Source organism: Spea bombifrons, chromosome 2, assembly GCF_027358695.1.
Source record: "Spea bombifrons isolate aSpeBom1 chromosome 2, aSpeBom1.2.pri, whole genome shotgun sequence".
In the NCBI taxonomy this organism is placed as follows: domain Eukaryota; kingdom Metazoa; phylum Chordata; class Amphibia; order Anura; family Pelobatidae; genus Spea; species Spea bombifrons.
The window spans coordinates 79,468,812-79,487,998 of NC_071088.1; the positions used below are offsets into that span (position 1 = coordinate 79,468,812).

At 37.4% G+C, this 19,187-nt stretch overlaps 1 protein-coding gene across 1 annotated transcript in view; it reads right to left on the reverse strand.

Annotated features, from left to right (window-relative positions):
• AUTS2 (activator of transcription and developmental regulator AUTS2) overlaps positions 1–19,187 on the reverse strand; it is a 617,139-nt gene that overhangs the window by 45,289 nt on the left and 552,663 nt on the right. Inside the window, exon 6 of the mRNA XM_053454913.1 lies at positions 11,547–11,595. Within this exon, the coding sequence (XP_053310888.1) occupies positions 11,547–11,595 (49 nt within the window). The remainder of the gene's footprint in view (positions 1–11,546; positions 11,596–19,187) is intronic.

Below are 19,187 nucleotides of genomic sequence, written 5' to 3' on the forward strand. Positions count from 1 at the left end.
CTTGCGTCAATTGCGCATGGTAAAGCATGACCTTTACAGGTCTCGGAAAGGGAGAAGTGACACCTGAGACAACACACAGTTGTCTGAAGAGAATCCCTATGAGACCATCTTCAGCAGCAAGCCACATCACCAGTGCCTTTTGATAAATGCACAAGGACACTATTAAAAGGGTGTAAAGCACACTTATGTCTAAATCTCCTTTTTGGGGGATATATATTATTCTCAGAAAATGAACATTCAAAAATCTATACATTTCTGGTAAAGGCTAATACAGTAATGGAATACGACTATCCTTCATCTTAAGACGAGCCCAAGGAGTAATTAAGGTCTGATGGCCGAGGTTCTTATCTCCCGCTAAATTCCATGCTTCTGCGTTTCTTTTTTTGTCGTAGTGTTTGTCCAAGAGTTTATTTATGATATTTTAAACCTGCTAAATATTTTCTCAGTTGTTTAACACGTTGTTGAAATGGCATAATAAGAGATAATCTTCTTTACTTACAAATGCACCTGTTACTGCAAACAACAGAATTGCTTTGTTTGCATAATTTAGGGTACTCAAAATAGTTTTGTTTAAGACTTTTTTGCTTTGCCGACTTGATCCCTTAAACAGAGCGATTAAAGGGATTTGCGTCCATGAAGACAGCATATATCTAATATTTGCAATTGACGGGGATTTTCATTGGCTGACAAACTGCAAGCAACAAAGCTTAGAACTCATCATTCAACTATGTTCATCCGGGGGATTTTGTTTTTTAAAACCATACAAGATAATCTCCTTTAGGCAGCTGTTAAAGTGAGATGAATGAGGCAAAGAAAATATATATAGCTTCACAAATCCAACATAACAAAGGAGCAAAACATTTCAGTGAATGCAAACAATGTATATTGCTTTCAATTTGTTTAGGATTTTTCCTGATGTTGTCTAAGTATATAATGCATCTAAAAATTGATTAATCACAGTCTGCCAGAACTATTGTAATTACAGTGAAGTAAAATTCTCATGAGAAAAAAAAAAAAAAAATGTACTGTGCTTGCATATTAGGTAAAGGATAATAACCGCCATGTTATTTGTTAAAATGTCGCGGTCCAGCCTAGAAGGATGTATCTTGTACAGAACACATTAGGAAAGTTGGCAACTTGACAATTTGTGTGTCATATTCCCTGTTAATTGACTTTTTTTTATATTATTCATTTTAATAAATTAATACATTTTTATGACGGTTTGAATCTCTTTTTTTGGGGATGCAGAATGGCACTTTGCCCTTTAAGGATGTGCGGCACCAGACAGAAATGAACCATGAACGCTTTGCCAACACGGCACAGTCCTCCGTCGGTTGGTCGCACTTAACCGGCTTCATATTATGCATCAGAGGAGATGATGCCCCCCCAGACTTGACGACCTAGGCCAAGTATTGCCAAGAATACGCCACTGCATACCGCAGTAAATCAACAAGTGAAATATATACGTGCACACACATGGGTTACATTTTGTTATTTCCATACAAGTGCCAGACCAGTTGTTAAGAATGTATCGATGTGTGCACCAGATTTGTGTCAATTATTTATTCCATGTAAAGAAGTTGTTTAGCATATCAATTTATAAGCGTATATTGTACAAAATAATTTGTTTTGTATGATAAAACTATATTTTTATATATGGATTGTTACTTTCTGGTTTTATATCATACATCATGGTCACAGAACGTATTATAATCAAATAAATCCCTACGTTTCCCTGTATTCTGTTTGCTTCTCATAAGAGAATAGCAAAGTGCAGTGTGCTATGCAAAGGTCTCTGTATATACCGATAACAAAGCAATGCGATAACTATGTTTACTATCCAAAGCACAGGCCGTGGTAATCCTTTCTAGGAACAAATTGGACTGTATCGTTCATTGGTATGCATGTTCAAGAAATCAGTATTCATAGAGCTTTGCTCTTTTTGTCCCATTAGTTGGACCACAGACTGCCCTTCATACTTCCAGACCTTCATCATACTTCAAACATATGCATTAGTTTATTGAATTTAAATTTCATTCAGACACATATGATTCCGGACAAAACTACCGCTCTGCAGATATATCGCTTCTCAGTGATATTAGTAAGTAGCTTGTTAGAAACAGGTTTACACGTCACCAAATCCTTTTGTCAACACACTACACACATTACATATATAATACATTTATTTATATATATATATACACACATACACATATATATATATATTTTTATTTATATAATATACACTGGTATATGGTAGGTTGCTACATATACATTCTACAACAGTACGTATGCCCAATAATGGTTCCATGTACTATCAGAATATGGAGGGTTAAACTAAGTACCATAGGCCTCTAAAAGAAAGGATCCATGCACAGACTTTTATGGCATTCTCTTCTACACCTACCTGACTCTGCGTCGGTGTCAAGTCAATCATAGCAGTCGCTGATCCACACACTTACACCATCTTTCTATCATCACCAGCACAACTGGAGCAGGCTCGAGATTAAATACGACAACCAATGCCAAGCCTTCTTCAAATTTCAGCAGCTCAGATAGATAGCAAGTTCAATCAGCAACGGAAAGGTTGACTCATGACTATTAAAGCGAGAGTATATTTCAAGAGCACACGGGCACGCGGCATATCTATATTGATATCAGCGTCCAGGCACTCAGCATATGAAAGTTATACTTTGGCTCCTTAAAGGGACATTATCACGAAGTATATCTTATCTCATTTAGTCACTAAATGTGTTATTAGGATTTTTAGAGTTAATGTATGTAGCGCTAAAAGTGTAGGCAGTACTTTAAAGTGTATCTGTCACTGCTTGGTATCATCTCTGTGCCATAGGGTATTATTCGACAGGACTCTCGACATAGAGCTGGCGGCATTGTGGGTGCAAGCAAGAAATCGTCAAGTATGGCTTTTTATCTTATATCTGCTACCGACTTCGCACAACATTGCATAAATAAAATCTTATACTGAGAATGTAGTGTCATTCAGAAGTTTGCTCAAGGCACAATAGCAATTTAGTTCAACTACAAACAATCATTCCGACACGGTTCGGTAGAGAAAAATTCCTTTTTTCATTGTATCTCTTAATATGTACATGGAGTAGTTATTTAAGATCAGAACACTATTCTATATTTAATCAATGTAACAGAAGCATAAACATTGTGAAAGCTTCTGGTATCTGATTCCCTGCTGTAGTAATACCATGTCCTCCTGGATTTTCATGCAATGGTTTCAGTAAATCAACTCATCTCTACATTAATGGTTGTTTTTGGGACAGGATCATTTGAATAGTTTGATTAACTCTGTGGGTCGGAGTTAGAGCCCTTTTTGGAAAATGGCCTGGGAAAAACATTAAAGTTCCTGTTGCTGATGTGTCTTGTGAGCTGTTTCACCTTCGAATAAAATAGCTGTACCTTAAAATTACTAGACAGCGTTTATGGTGTTTTCTTTGTAAATACACAAAAGATCCTGAGAGAGATAACACAGGCTATTATCAACAAGCTTGTTCTTGTACTTGAAACAATCTCCAGGCATTGACACTGCTATCTTTAACCTTTGTCCCACCTTATATTTAAAGCTATCACAATCAGGGCCATTCCTAGTCTTACTGGCGCCCTGTGCAAAGACGTGTTTCAGGCCCACCCCTGGAAAAACCCCAGGCTTGATAAAGCTATTATACATAATAACGTGTTCATTATCAATGCCTGATCAGTTCACTACAATCTGCATTGTTATCAGGTCACGGATTCCAATTACACAACTATATCTATTCTATACCTTATTAGGGGATGACTTACGACATACAGACACAGGGCAATTATTTTATATATTTTTTTAAACATTCTGTACAATGGGAGTTCTTTAGAATAAGTGTTTATGGTGAAAAGTTTGAAAAATGGTCTTATCACAATAGCAAACAGCGGAATGGGCCGATCACCTTTTCAAACTTTTGCACCAGAATCACTTTTTACACATAAACCCAACCTTGTTGGTTCTGAACGGTTGTAGCTGAGTGTAAAATCTGAACGTTCAGCAACAAATTCATATTACAGCGTATTTAGATCCACCATGGTACCATGGTAGGAGTTGTTCAACAGCAAGAGCGAGACTTGTTCCTTACCACTGACCTAAAGTAAATATACTCATAGTAAAGCCAAATGTTTCCATGTAAGCAGGTTACACAGATGATTTGGTCTGGTTTTCAAATAAACCATCTATATAAGACTGTTGCTTTAAGAAAGAAAAACACCCATCCTATTCACTCCAAGGTTGTGAATATTTTGTACACCTGTGTACATAGATCCTACTCAAAAAAGTTTGACGTTTCAAAAGGTTCTCCTGCTCTTCAATTTGCTCTGCCAGGTATGTTATCTTATTCAAACATTCTAATTGCCACACAATCTTTCAACATCTCATCATCTTAGCACCTAGCTGACAAGTTCGGCATTCACCTGAGGGCCTCATTAGACTGTGGCAGTTCAGTGGGACAAAAATACCTCAAAAATACTTGCTCAACACCCAGGCGTCTGACTGACAAGAAAATAATTGGGCTAAACAAACCCAAAAGCTCAGAGATGCTGCCAGGACCTAGTGTGTGCAACGAGTCCTCCACAATAACAGTCAGAGTTGTGACTGGTTCATGTCAGAACTAATCTTTGAACAGCAGATGGTGGTGACACATGCCGGTGACAGCTATAGAAATGGCATGCTTGTTACTGCACATAGTGAAGCCTCTTAGCCAAGACTACAGCAAGATCCGGGAGAGCAAAGCCAGCATTAGCAAATATCCTATTGGGTTGTACGTAATCGCAGAGTCTTCAACCAATTGTGTCAGGGAGGAACGGCATTTAATTGCAATATTAATTAAGACCATAAACTTTGTACACATTTGTTAGAAGTTTACCTGTCGCCTGAAACCTATACATTCATTGGATACAAAATGTAAATTTTGCTTAACATTTTTAAACTGTTGAAATAAAAATAATTTACAAAGTACTTGTGTTTCATGCTCTACTGATAAATGTTGTACGTGAGGTTTTATATGCGTGCCTCCAGGTGGCACTAGTCGTGGACTGCAAGATGCAATGAGAAGTTCGAATGAATTTCTAGTATGCATCTGCTGTGCAGCTGCACAACCTATAGGTAGTTTTCATAGTGTAATTATTCTGGGTAGATGATACTTCCCCTGTAAGACAAATACTTGTTTTCACTCTTAATATAGCTCTAAAAAAGGAATATATTAAATATGTGTATAGGGTTGTGGGTATATACTTATGCACTATGAAGCGGTGTAAAGAAAGTAGTACAATTGTCACAAATTAAAAAAAACTTACAATGTCTGGTGCATATTCACAAAATAAGCAAGTGTATGTCCCAATTAAAATACCTGTCACACAAGAACCAGGAAACGCTCAATGCAATTGTTCTGAAGATGTGCACTAAGGCCAACTGATTGCAAGCCTCCATTCACACCATCCTTGTTGTTATTGTTATGTCACTGTGTTACTGGGCATCTGTTAATACTGTAACTAAGGTGCAGAATATTCGGATGCGCGTCTCAGCCAACGGCCAGCCTAAGCCAGGTTGAGCTCAATAGGAAAGCCAGTCTTGAATAGATGTTTCTTTGGAGTCTGTTTCCAAGGAAACCGTGCCCCTAGAGGATAAGGAAACAGAGCTACACCAACCCCCTATTCTCTTTTGACAAGATGTTGACTGTTTGAGAATGCCATATCCTCTGGGATTAATAGCTTACTTAAAGAGGAAAAATGGTGATGCCAAACAAGTCCTCCATAACTGGCGCCCACTTTAATGTAAAATGAGAATGACAATTAATGGATTTACAAAGCTTATGGAAATCTTGTCTGGAGCTGCCTGCTTGTCACAGACTTGAAACCGAACGCCTGTGTTTGTTCTAATCTTAGATTCAATGGCAATATGTCACGGAAGCAATATAACATGGGTACTGCATACTTATTATTCAATCTGAGTGAAATATTAGCATAAACTTGTCTCTGTACAAACAGATAGCCACAAAGGCAAGGTTACGGGGTTAGACGAGGAATCTGTAACGTTGTAACCAGGGAGCAGAAGGTGCTTCATAAAATAATTAACGCAATTAAAGCCTGATCGGTACTCAAGTTTAAAAAAAAAAAAAAAAAAAGAGGTCAAAGTATCTGTGATACAACAGGTGTAGTCTGAAGCACAAGAGAGAAGTGTATTTTCAATGGACTCTTGAGGAAATCCAAATATGTGCACTTCTTGCAATCAGTCAATTAATACATACACTCAAGGTCATTCTGTTTCCCAAAGAGCACTTGAGAACAATTCATTTGCTCTCCAGCTTGCTATCTTTTAAGCAAAAGTTTGTACTGAGCATTTAAACAGCTCATTCAAGCCTTATTCAACACACCTTCCTCAAACAGACATTCTATAGCACTCACTCACCATCTGATTGTGTGCGTGTGGGAACGCATGCACGGCGGTGCAGCTGGAATAGTACTCGCATAAGGAAAAATAACCCTCATAATCTCTGGAATGTCAATATCTTGTTGCTATCTGGGTTTCACAGTGATAAAATGTATTATGATAACCGTGTGATCAAAGAAATTCATGGTAGTTGGTGATAAATATTAGCTGGCAAACAATACTGGTTTTCATTGAGGATAAAATGAGGTTTGGAATGTCCTTCAGTGATAAAATCATTATTAACAAAAAGATGCCACCGGGGTTAGAGGAAGAATCAAGAGTATGGGTGGCATTGCCACATCAGAACATAATTTGAATAAGGAGTTCCAGTGCTATGTTGTATGTATAATAACAAACTAAGTGTGGTTGACACCACCATAGAAAATAAACATGTGGGGAAGTTTCCTTGGCTTTTTCAATGGAAATAAAGCCATGCTACACAATTCTTAGCTATCTAACAGATAACAAACACTGGCCATCCATGGTTATCGACCAACAAGGCTTCTCCAATCATCATTTTTACTTTAAAACATAAAAAAAATCCAACTCCTTTGTGGAAGTATTTTTCAATTATGTTTTCTTCTCTTCTCTCCATAGAGGTCCAACGAACATGTCAGGAGCAATCTTCACAGCGTCAAATAAGATGGACCATCTGTTGTAGTTCATTTCAGATTAATGTAAAAACTGGGGCATTTTACATCTTGGCAAGGACAGTGCGTCAGAGAAAATGTGGATAATGAAAGACCAAGACCACCAGGTGCCGGGTAATCAACTGTTCATTAATTAACATATTAATCTCACCTAGAATATCAAGCAGAACATATACAGTCATTTAACCACAATATTCGAGTATACCCACTTATCTTTTCGTAGTTCGGTATGCCTACATTCTTCTTCAACTACTAAAGTCAAATTTCAAGAGGATAAATTATTCTTTGGGGTTTGCCAGAGAGGGCTGGTATGTTAAAATAGTTTGTAATACTCTCCCGTATCATACACCCATTGTATAACCTTGTCATGTAGTGTCTCTATAAAGTCTACCTCTTCTCATTATGGCCCTCACATGCTCTTCAAAGAACAATGTTGTACTTATCAAACAGCAAATACAATTACCCTTCATTAAGCTGATGACCTAAGCGACAAAATATATTTGCTAGGGTTAAGGGAAACTGGGCAGAGAAGTCTTGTGTAAACAACAGAACAATACAGCTTTATCTTATCTGTAGAACTTATTGCTGCCTGTCTAACTGTGTGTTTTACTGCCAAAATAAAATAAATTGAATCAGCTCACACATGATAGCATGTTCTTTCCTAACTCATACTAATTGCTTGGCTAATTGATGTTTGTTGAACTTTCTCCATTTCATTGAGTGATTAGGTACAAAGCTAACAGTTGACATCTGTAGGCGCTTAACTGGCGTCTGTAATTACTGTTAATGTTAAATAATTGTTAGTTAATTGGAATGGTAACCGGCTGAATGGAATCCAGATTGTGAAGCAACAAAATAGAAATCTATTTAAATAAACGTACATATTGGGGGGGGGTGCAAAATATTTTATCACAGTTATGAGAAGACACCCAAAGCACCATGGTTTAAAGGATCATAGTTTTGTGGAATTTACATATTTTTTTATACCAAAATGTAATTATATATATATATATATATATATATATATTTTTTTTTTTTTTTTCGAGCATGTGCAATTTTCTACTCTTCAGATTTACTAAAACTTGGAAAAAGTGTATTACGCTTGAGATTTTATAATAGTAATTCAATTTGTGCTTTAGCAAGAAAAAAAAATATACATACTATGTGAGATTCCCTCCTACTCATCTTAATGTATGTTCATTACTTATACTGCTTCAGATTATACTGTTTATAGAACATTAAACTGACTACGGCTCGACAGGTTATTAAATCTATGAAAACAAATTATTCTGATTTGTTTTTGTCGATTACTATTTAAGATGTCTAGGCATTTACTCACCTTTTCACAAAAAAGCTAACAAGTAAGGTCCCAGCTATAATTGACCCCACTAGTCTTCCAGACATAAAATGCTGTTTGTCAAAATTAAACAAGTTGCTAATGATAAATGCCATTTGTTTAAAATGTGCAAGCGTATTACATATATAGATATAGCAGATAGGTCTATAAAGTACATGGATTGGTTTAAAGTCTTCATGAATAAGTTAGTAAATGCTGATATAACAATTATCTAGTCTACTGATTCCTTAGGATTACAGAGTGTTAAACTGCTAATCTAGGAAATCTCATTAATCATACATAATGTATTGTTCTAATTGGATATCGATGCCTAAATCCCCTGTACAAACCTTGTACAATCAGACTGCTGTGTGAATTGGGGCTTTTAAGAAGAAAGATATGCTTCACACAGGAGAAAATTGACCTTCCTTTTCAGCAATTTCTTTCCTCGTGGCAAGTTAACACTACGTAATGCGCAAACTCCTGACTTCTAAACACAGTTAAAAACCCGCTTTTGTTTAAGAACTTAAACATGAGGTCCATCAAACTGACAGCTTCCTGACAGACTTGTCATTCACCTATCCAACCAATCACCAAAGAGTCAGCAATCAAAAGCTGATAGGACACAAACTGCACAAAACACATTTGGACGTACATCTACACACAACTTTGCACCTGTTTTCCAGTATTGACACTATGGCGGAGAAGAGGATCATCTTTCAAGATGTTTAACGGTTGGTGTTTAGACTACTAATCCCTCTGGAAAAAAAAATACTTCTCTTAAGTTCTTCTACTTGAAAATATGTTCCCCACCCAAAAGGACATGAGGAGAGGAAAAAAAACCTAAAACACTATTCACCCAGCACCTGCATGTATCTATTGATTCTTTTAAAGCATTCAAGTTACTAGCACAAATTAGCATATGGCAAGAAGAGGACCTCATGAACAGGGAAGAATGAATCCATTTTAATGGAAATAGAGGCCAAAAGAATAATCTACCATCTACAAAAAGGCTTATTTGTGTGCGGATTTCCAAGAAAAAGCTTAGAAGAGCTGATGTTGATTTTGGACTGTACAAAGAACCTTGGATTCTTTCAAGAGAATTAAATCACAACACCAACAACAACAAAAAAAGAAAGAACTATAGTCTTGCTGTCAATGATTCGTATTCAAAACCAAATAGATGCCACAAATCAAACCCTGTAAGTAAACACAAATAAAAAAAAAATGGGAATAAAAAAAGAGAAAAAGATAGAGGAAGAAAGCATCCTCTTCATCAATCACTTCTCATTCTTCTAGTGAAGAGAGTCCTTCACCCTAGAAACCCACTATAGTTTAGGAATGTTGATTGACTGGGCTGCTATCTGTTCTTCTGGCAACGACCCAATAAAGGCCTTGCTCAAATTCCAAAGCCTTTTACAGCAAATTAGGGATATATAAAGCTATTGTTACAAGGTGCCATATTTTTTTTTCCCATGCCTTCTATTATATTCTGATTATAAAAAATATATATATATTTTGCTTCACGTCTATTCTATAGTATAGTAAAGATATCTAAACATTGGTAGATAGATAGGTAAGCCAATAAACATAAAGATATACTTATTGTTTTCAATATCACCGAAAGCAATATTTCAAGCATTCAAATATTACGCCAAACTATTTTCAAGGATGGCTGAATTGCAATATGCTACAATTCATACAATATTCCAAACCCAGACAACCCCATGGCGCATGCAGCTTATTTATCTCTCCCTTCAAGGGTTAAATCACTATTTATTTCATCACTGTTTATAAAGGATTATAAGAAAAGCTAAAATAAAACGCAGATGCTTTCCGAAAGATAAACACAAGTTAGAACACGATTAAATCAAATTGAATGCGGCTGAGGGATTAGAACGCGGATCGTTACTTATTTCCTGTGTTTAGTCGGTGTTTTTACATGATACATTATATTCATTGAAAAGTCTATCAGTTCCATCTTTCACATAACCTGTTCTGTTTGTAATATCTGCAATGCATCAACGTAATGTGACCTGTTTAGAGCCGTTGGGGAAATAAGTATCAAACACAGATGGCCTGTTTCACAGCACTGGAAAGGAAACGCTGAACCTATTGAGTGAAATGTGACTTCAAGACGACCTCAGATAGTAATTGTTTCCTCTGTTCTGTGGCATTAAATACTAGCCAACAATACAAGCCAAGGTCAGTTTATAGACAGGTGCGAAGGAGAACGCAGCCATCTGAGACTTGGAGCAACCAATTCATTTCCTTAGCAAGAATTTGCAAACTGTATTAAAATCTCAGTAAAGCACGGTGTTAATCTCAGAACATTACAGCAGAAACGCGCTGAATTATACACAAGGGGGGTATTATAACACAGCGACCAAGTCAGAGGTGTCAAGAGTCATTGTTTTACTAAAACGTGCCTGCTGTAAGAAGAGTTCGGACAAGTCCCTGCAGCAAGGCAGCCATGGATCTCAAATTTTTGGACTATTATAACAATCCGACACTCATTCCTCCTACGAGAATACAGCCGGTTTGCGTCTTTTCATCTGTGCTCTGTCCAACCTAGCACATCTCCAGAAGTTGTTGGACAACTGCTATCAAAGTCAGCTAGCCAACATAGTGTGAGCTACAGTTCAAAAACAATCGAAGACTATATGTTTCTATAATATTCTGCCACATTCTCCCCATTATTTCATTACAACAAACTGTCAACACATCTTAGTCCTACTTATCGAGCCGTTTTACGAATATGGATTTAATCTGTAGCTTAGCAAAAACAAAACAAGATGGAAGGACAGACTCAAAATATTCTACTGCATGAACCCAGGTTTCTTTCATTTATGTCTACAGACATTCTGTAAACCCGTCTCTCCTATTCTACACTATGTCATGCAAATGTAGGAAATGATTCTTTGAAGCCAAAACAAGCATAGCATTTAATTAGGCTTAAATCACAGCCATAGCCAATGGACATGAAAGTAGCAGATGTTACAAAAACATTTAAGTTGAGTAGAAAAGGTACATTTTAAATTGACATTTACTATCAGAAAAGAGCCATTTAAAGCCTTACCATTATTTGGGAGGGTGCTAAATAATTTCTCTGAACTGGCATCCGAAACCTAGAGGGAAAAAAAATAAAGACACTGGTTAAATATCTCAAATCTCTTAGAATAACGTAGAATTGTCAAATGCATTAAACTTGTTAGGTGTTAATTCTCTGCATGCCATTTTAGCTAAAATGTCTTCATTATTTCCAGAAGCACTTGGCCACTTGGCCACGCAGACCTTAAATACATGTAACTGGCGCCATTAAACAGTATTAAAGATGACTTCATTTCAATGCATGATTTTAATTTTCCAATAATGAACTCAATTTTGCCTTGGTCACAGAAAGAAAAACTGTTGTTCCGTCCACTAGGTGGTGCTGTTTAGCTGCACAAATCACAACGTAAATTCTGAGAAGGGATTTTCATTCTAGATGATGTTGTTACCAGAATCCTGCACTTTCTTGTTGTGCTAGCAAATACAATACAACTGAAGCAGTGCAGTGGTGTAGTGGTCTCAGAGACACATTATTTCTAATCGCTCTTGGTTCAGGACATTTATGTCACATTGGTATTTTGTTTAAACTTTGGTATTTTGGTATTTTGTTTTCATTTGGTTTTTTTTTCGAGCTCAAGCGCCTCTACAAATTTAAGCACACAAGCCTCGTACACAGCTATAAAGAAACACCACAAAACGTACAAACGTGTTTATATCTATGTGTGTAGATGGAAAACATACAAACACGCACTGTATACATGGAAAATCTAACCGATTTGCAATGTGTCGCCATCGCTCTTGGTATTCAAAAGGTCAACAGAAAAAAGAACCGCTTACATTTTTCGCATTACTATATAAAAATATATTAGCAGTAAGAAGACCTACTCCTGAATCTTTAGGCCATATATATTTATATGGACGCGTTTTTTGCGCACATACGTTTTTTGAGATGCTTAACAGTTTCGGTTATATGAGCCACAAATGTGCTTTCGCCATTTCAACAAAAGACGTGACTTATGTACCTTGGAAGGGTATACCTTTACGTCTATTTACTGTTTTGCTTCTTGTACTTAATTTCATTTCCTTTACTGTGTTATTTTCTTATTATATTACAGTTTTAGAGTAGTCTAAATATAATGACAGCTACATGTGTTTACTGATGGCAAATCAGCTACACATTCATGTAAATACGCACATTATGAGTTTCATTGTCTACTGGCTCCACTTAAATCATGGTCTCGCTGAAGCTCCATTAGGCATTAGTGAAAACCAATGTCCAAGACACACACATACTCAGGCCACTCACTTATGCTAACTGACTTCATCAACAGTATTGATTTGTTTTGATCTTGAGGTCAGAGGTCATCGACAAGACCATGAACTAAGCACCTCTTGACAGCAGAGAGGGTGCTGAAACTGTTAGGTTGGTGCAAAGCAACACAAACCACCCACGCTTGGGGCCAGACAAAAGCAAGGTATCTATGGAACTAGGAACACAAATTCTCTTTAAATACAAATGAAATACTCAGATTGAGAAGACGGTCGGTGAGAGGAATAACTCAAAAATCCACCAGTACTTCATATTTCTGTTACGGCACATAAAGACGCAGATCTGAAGCACGCAACCATTTTTGATTGTCGCAAATCGTTGTGACAGATATATTCAAATGAACACTTCTGCTGCCAGAGTGCTCAAAGGGTTAAGACACATAAACATGGCCACAATGGTAAAAATGTCCGCATACGAAGGTCACCCAAACATAGAGAGATTTTTAATATGCCCTCACAAACATCTGGGTAGGTAAACCACAGCATTCGTTTTGTTTGTGAATAACAAAACTGCACAAAAAAATATAGAAACAATATTAGTATTTTTGGCAAACTTTAATTTACATCACTTGGTCATTTATTCGTATGTTAACATCCCAAGAGCCTTATTTACCAAATTAAAAAATTCAATTTACATCTTGGCGAGACATAACGTTTTAGCAAATCCCGAGTCTCCACCTTGATTTTGTAACCCAAAAAAAACTTGCAAAAAAAAACAATGTCCGGTCTAAAATTTATTGTACTTCTTACAAACAAAATACAACATACAATTTATATCATAGACCGAAAAATACTAATACAAGAAAAGGTAAAAATTCTTGTATTATACTTTTGTATTTTTTTCAAGTTGACCCAGATAGAAATATCTATAGAATTAGATATTGCTGGTCGACGTTGCTGGAAACCCCATCTCAAATTTTAACTATTTGATCAGGCTTCCGCATAACAGGGAAATTTGCCTTTGCGTCCTCATTTTTTCTTTGTTTACGAAAAAAATTATCATTCAACTTCCTTTGTACGTCTTTTATCCGATACAAACGGTGTTCTATTTACAATAAACCGAGCTCACCGTTCATTTATAAAAGGGTCGATCTAACCCAAGCGAAGAGGACAGCCAAAACGTGAGACTGATCTTCAATTAATTAGGCCAATAGCTATACTGTTATTGATGCAGTATTGCTAATGAATAAATACAAAAATAAATTGCGTACTTTCACAATTTCAGGACAATGTACAAGAACCCAAAAAAGAACTTAAAACGCATACTTTTGCGCATTTACCTTACGCCTCGAATCACCATGTACCATATGTGAGAGATTTATGCACACCTATGTATATATACATACAAACATATAAATGTGTTAGAAAATAATGATGTCAGCTAAATCTAAATATAATGATGTCAGCTAAATCTAAATATAATCTAAAAAGGCATATTTACGTATGTATATATGTATGTAATACTTGGATTATAGAGACAAAACAGTATTGTCTTTTGTTAAAATATTTCCTTTCGAACAATTGTTTAAATGATTCTTTTTTCAAGGACTTCAGAATTTACGAACGCAAAGGATATTTTCCTCTTGTTCGGTCTACGGCCTATGCCTATTCATATGACAGTTAAAGTGACTGCGACTATTCACTTGCCGTCAATTTTTATTAATGACTACATTGACTATCACAGATTCGCATTGCCAAAAATTAGACTACTTAACTCAATCATGGGGTAACGTAATTTCATTCTGCGTTGTTTTTACGCAACTTTTAATCAAAACCACACAAAAAAATGCTTTGAAAGGTAAAATAAAAAAAAACTGTTCTTATCCACTGAAAAAAACTGCAGGGAAATATATCTATTATTTAATGATTTATAAAGCGCAGTCACATCCCGCAGCACTGTGCAGTGGATATAGCTTTACATTTAACCAACGGGTGCTTTCTAATTACCAAAGGGAATTTTTAAATAAACAAACTGCACACAATTAGACAGCCAGAATTTTTTTGAAAATGCTAAAGTTTTGAAATTTTGTGGTTCCATTAAATGAACATGCTCACATAAACATTGTTATATATATATATATATATATATATATATATATATATATATATATATCTTATGTACATTGATATTTTATATTTGTAGCCACTATAAAAAATGTTTATATATGATTTTAAACTTTTAGGTTTATTTCCTTCCGTTCTACCAGTCCAATGTTTAGGATCTGTAGAATCAAACTGTTACACTTACACAATAACAGTGTATATGCGACTTGCTGTTGATTTGCGTGGATGTCTGAATCCAAGCAAATTTCTTTTATTTTCATTTTTTTCTTTTCTTGCTTTTAATAACCAGGGGTGGGGTGGGAGGGGGTGTTTATCAGGTTCTAGTATATGGAAACTGTCCTGCACACATTCTGTAATTGGTCCTGATAATGCAAAATCCATACGGTGCAGGAGGCTGGGAAGAAATGTATGGATCAAGGGGATAGGGAGACCTGGTGGAGAGCAGTGAGGGACAGATATGGCAGCCTTACCTCTCTTAGAGAGTTTCTGCCTTTTCCCTGCCCAGTTGGGACTCAGATCAAAGCAATCTTTCCAGCATATTGTTTTCCGGGAAGTACAGTACAATTCAATGCACAAAGGACGTGGCAGGCAAAGCACACAATTAAGCAGGGGGGAAAAATCATCCAAGGATCAGTACATGTATTCTGCAAGACAAATACTTCTGTTTGGCTCTCTTTGATGTATTGTCACTGCATCTCTAATCTACCTCCATCAAAATCTGCAACTCATTCATACAACCCCCTTCATGGCCCTGGTGGTCATCAAAAGGCTGCTTTATGTTTCCCATGCATTTCAAAATGTCAGGTTTCATTTCTCCTTGGTCCTGAAAGCCTTGAAAGAGTGTATATATAAATATATATATATATATATATATATATACACACATATACAGCCAGGCATTTAAGAAGGACCTCCCGATCGCCTTGCAACCCTTTTAACCATTAGAAGTTAAACATAACCCAATGGATCGTCTAGGAGAAACAAAATGTTAAAGGTCCAACAATCACTAGATCGGAGTTTAGAATGTTGTGTACAAAGGATTGTTGATCCCTGAAAGACATGGGACAATAAGGGGGCAAAGTGTCATGCATGGGGCATCAGGGTGAATGACTGATCCCATACCTGCTTCCTGTAGTCTTCAAGGTCCTAAATTCCAGATCTGACTTCTCTGTGTCTCTAGAATTCTTCTCCACGTTAAATAATACAGTATTTTAGAACCACACAGAGTAATCCACGAAAGGAGGGTCCCTTCCACCCATGGAGAATAAATCCAGACATCCTTACAAAAGAGGTAAAGGAGAGGGATCGGTGCTTTCGTGTGTGAAGGTTGTGCTGAAGATGCAGGACCGTATTAGAATCAGAAATACAAAAAAAGGAGGAAAAAATACGAGAATATCCCGGTGCTTCCTGTTGCAAATCCTGGGTGGCGGTGGCAGTTTTAATAAAATGCGAGCAGGCAGAAAGGTATCAAAGCAGCAGGACAAAGAAAGCCATGTGCAGATCCTGCCGCCAGCTCCTGATCCCCCCTTCAAGCAGACAGACAGACAGCAGCAGAAGCAGCTTCCTCCCCCACCCCCTGCCTGCTGCTGCTCCTCCTCCGACACACACAGCCTCAGCCCCGAGCGCTGATCCTTCACCCTGCTGCTCCTCGCAATCCCGGGACACCCCCTGTGCGATCAGCACCTCCACGATCTGCTCCTCACTGATCACAAAGCCCTTCCTGCACTGGGGATCTCTGGTCTGCCACACAAAGTGCAAAAGGGGAGATCAGCACCTACAGCAGCAGCACCTCCAGGATCTCCTCCTCTCTGATCACAAAGCCCTCCCTACACTGGGGATCTCTGATCTGCCATACAAAGTGCAAAAGGGGAGATCAGCACCTCCAGCAGCACCTCCAGGATCTCCTCCTCACCGATCACAAAGCCCTTCCTTCAATGGGGATCTCTTATCAGGCAAAAGTGCAAAAAAAAATGGGGAAAACACTCAGTTTACTGCATACCCCTTCTTAATAAAATTAAGGAAATAAAGTGAATTCCATTCGAATATATCCTTCCAGGGGTTGTTTAAAAACATCCGATTGGCTTATGATGCAGTGAAATGATATTTGCTGTGTATTAGAATCTTGATCACAGGTAAAATCCTTCCAAGCAATCAGATTTCCAGCAAAAAGGTAGAAAGTCAGCCTTTGAGGACCAAGCAGTCTTCTGTGGGCATGTCTGTCCTTCCTTGCCCTGGAGTTAACTGTGCAGTGGGGTGATGCTGGTTTCTTGCAGATCACCCACAGTAACTGTGACAGGCGGTCACACTGGTTCCTTTCTCTAGCTCTATAGGTGTGTGTCTTTCACTCTAGATTTCCACACTGAATACAAGTGCTTATTCATAGACTGCATTCCAGGGCTGGGGACATCCCACAGGCTGAGGCAGCCCCACCTCTTACATCCTGCATCAACCTGACAATCATTGAAACTACTTTGCCCTTTGCTTTTTTTTCCCTTTTTTGCCACCTTTCTATTTATTACGCAATAAATCCATCAGTAATGAACCGCTACAGATAAAACATTTCAATATGTACCTGGGTACCTGTCCGTGCCTGCAAGCTGGGTGACAAAATGCCACAGTGTATCTCCTTGCATCATCTAGAACATAATATCCTTGGTTCTACGGAATTTTACTCTTTTTTTTTAATTTTACTATTTTAGAAATGTGTCGGCACAATTCCACAAATGCAGGAACATCTTTCATTGAACGTAATATTTCATACGTTATGAAAGGTACTCAATGGCTTGTTAACTATTATACTGCGGTGTGAATGTATGTGCAGTCATTTCGATGAAGGTTAAGCATATGGGATTTAATGCCTCAAATTAGTGATACAAGCACAACATCAACCATTAAAAACAATTGTGAGAGGCATGAACAGCCTGCCTGCACATTAGCTTACGACGGAGGACGTGTTATAATATATTCTTGGGAACAGTAGGGGAAAGATTTGTGCATGTTTAATAGGGAATAGATGGAAAGAGGGGAATGAGGCTTCCTTAAACCATAGGGGAAAGCTGGCAACATTCAGCCCAGGGGCAATGCCAGCCAGTTGGTCCAGTAATAAATCAACCAAACGCACATTTAGAAAACAACATGCACAGTGGATAATTCAAAACACATTAACAGAAAGGGCAGGAATGCATACAAATTCAGAACACAGAAAGGATTCAGTGATTTTTTCCCCTAAAGTCCCATGTTCTGTACATGCCCTAGAATTAATACAACACACAACAAACAGACAATGGCCCCAAATCTTTATATCAGAGCAACGAAGGGTGCAACTATCCCCTCTTAAGCGCTCCAGCTGCCCATATCCACATGCTGCTCAACAACTTTTGTGACCAAGATAAAGTCTTATAAACATGGAAGACAAACTCCAGACCTTGAGAGCCATAACCAGGCCAGATTTTCTGGATAGCCCACCATGAGCATTGGCAACTCAATCAAAATAGTTATTGGTAATTACATCACTTATGTACAAAGTAATTACCTAAACTATGATCTGCTATCGGTCCTCAAGGATTTTGACACCTTATATAAAGCATGGTTGGTTTCAAAATACACGGAGATGCAGGAGATGTCAATGTCTACTGTTTAAAAAAAATTGTCAGTGCTCTTGTGAAGAACGCACATCAATTGTTGGAATTCCAACAATTACAAATGTCAGGCTAACAGGAAAACATATTTTTGAATTAACACATTTTAACTTAAGTCTCCCATTATACTTTCATTTGGCTCTACAAGTACCCATGTTTACTAGAGCATTGTGATATCATACTGTGCCTGTAGACTGCACATTCAGAACATTTGACTTAATATTGATATAAGGTCTGACATTAGCAAGGACTGATGGGAAAATGGCTTTAGACAAGCAGTGGGAACGTTTCTAACAGATGAATTAGGTACTTATGTAGTGAGCTAGCACGCTATCTGCTATAAGCACTGACTATGATTACAACTGTGGACAGAAGGGGAGCATAATTCCAGTAATTTTATTGAGTGAGGATGACAGCTGTGGACTAAGGAGTTCATTGTAAAATCACTGGAGGGATGAAAACACGGGCACTATACATCAGAATTTCAGTAACCATATCAAACTTAACACTTAAAACAGTGACATTTGTTTGAGATGCATTCCTTAACATCTAAAAGACTACAGAGCTTCGGAACACGTATGGCCACAACATCTATCAAAATGGTCAGATGAAGGTTAGGCGTAATCTAGGATGCTCCA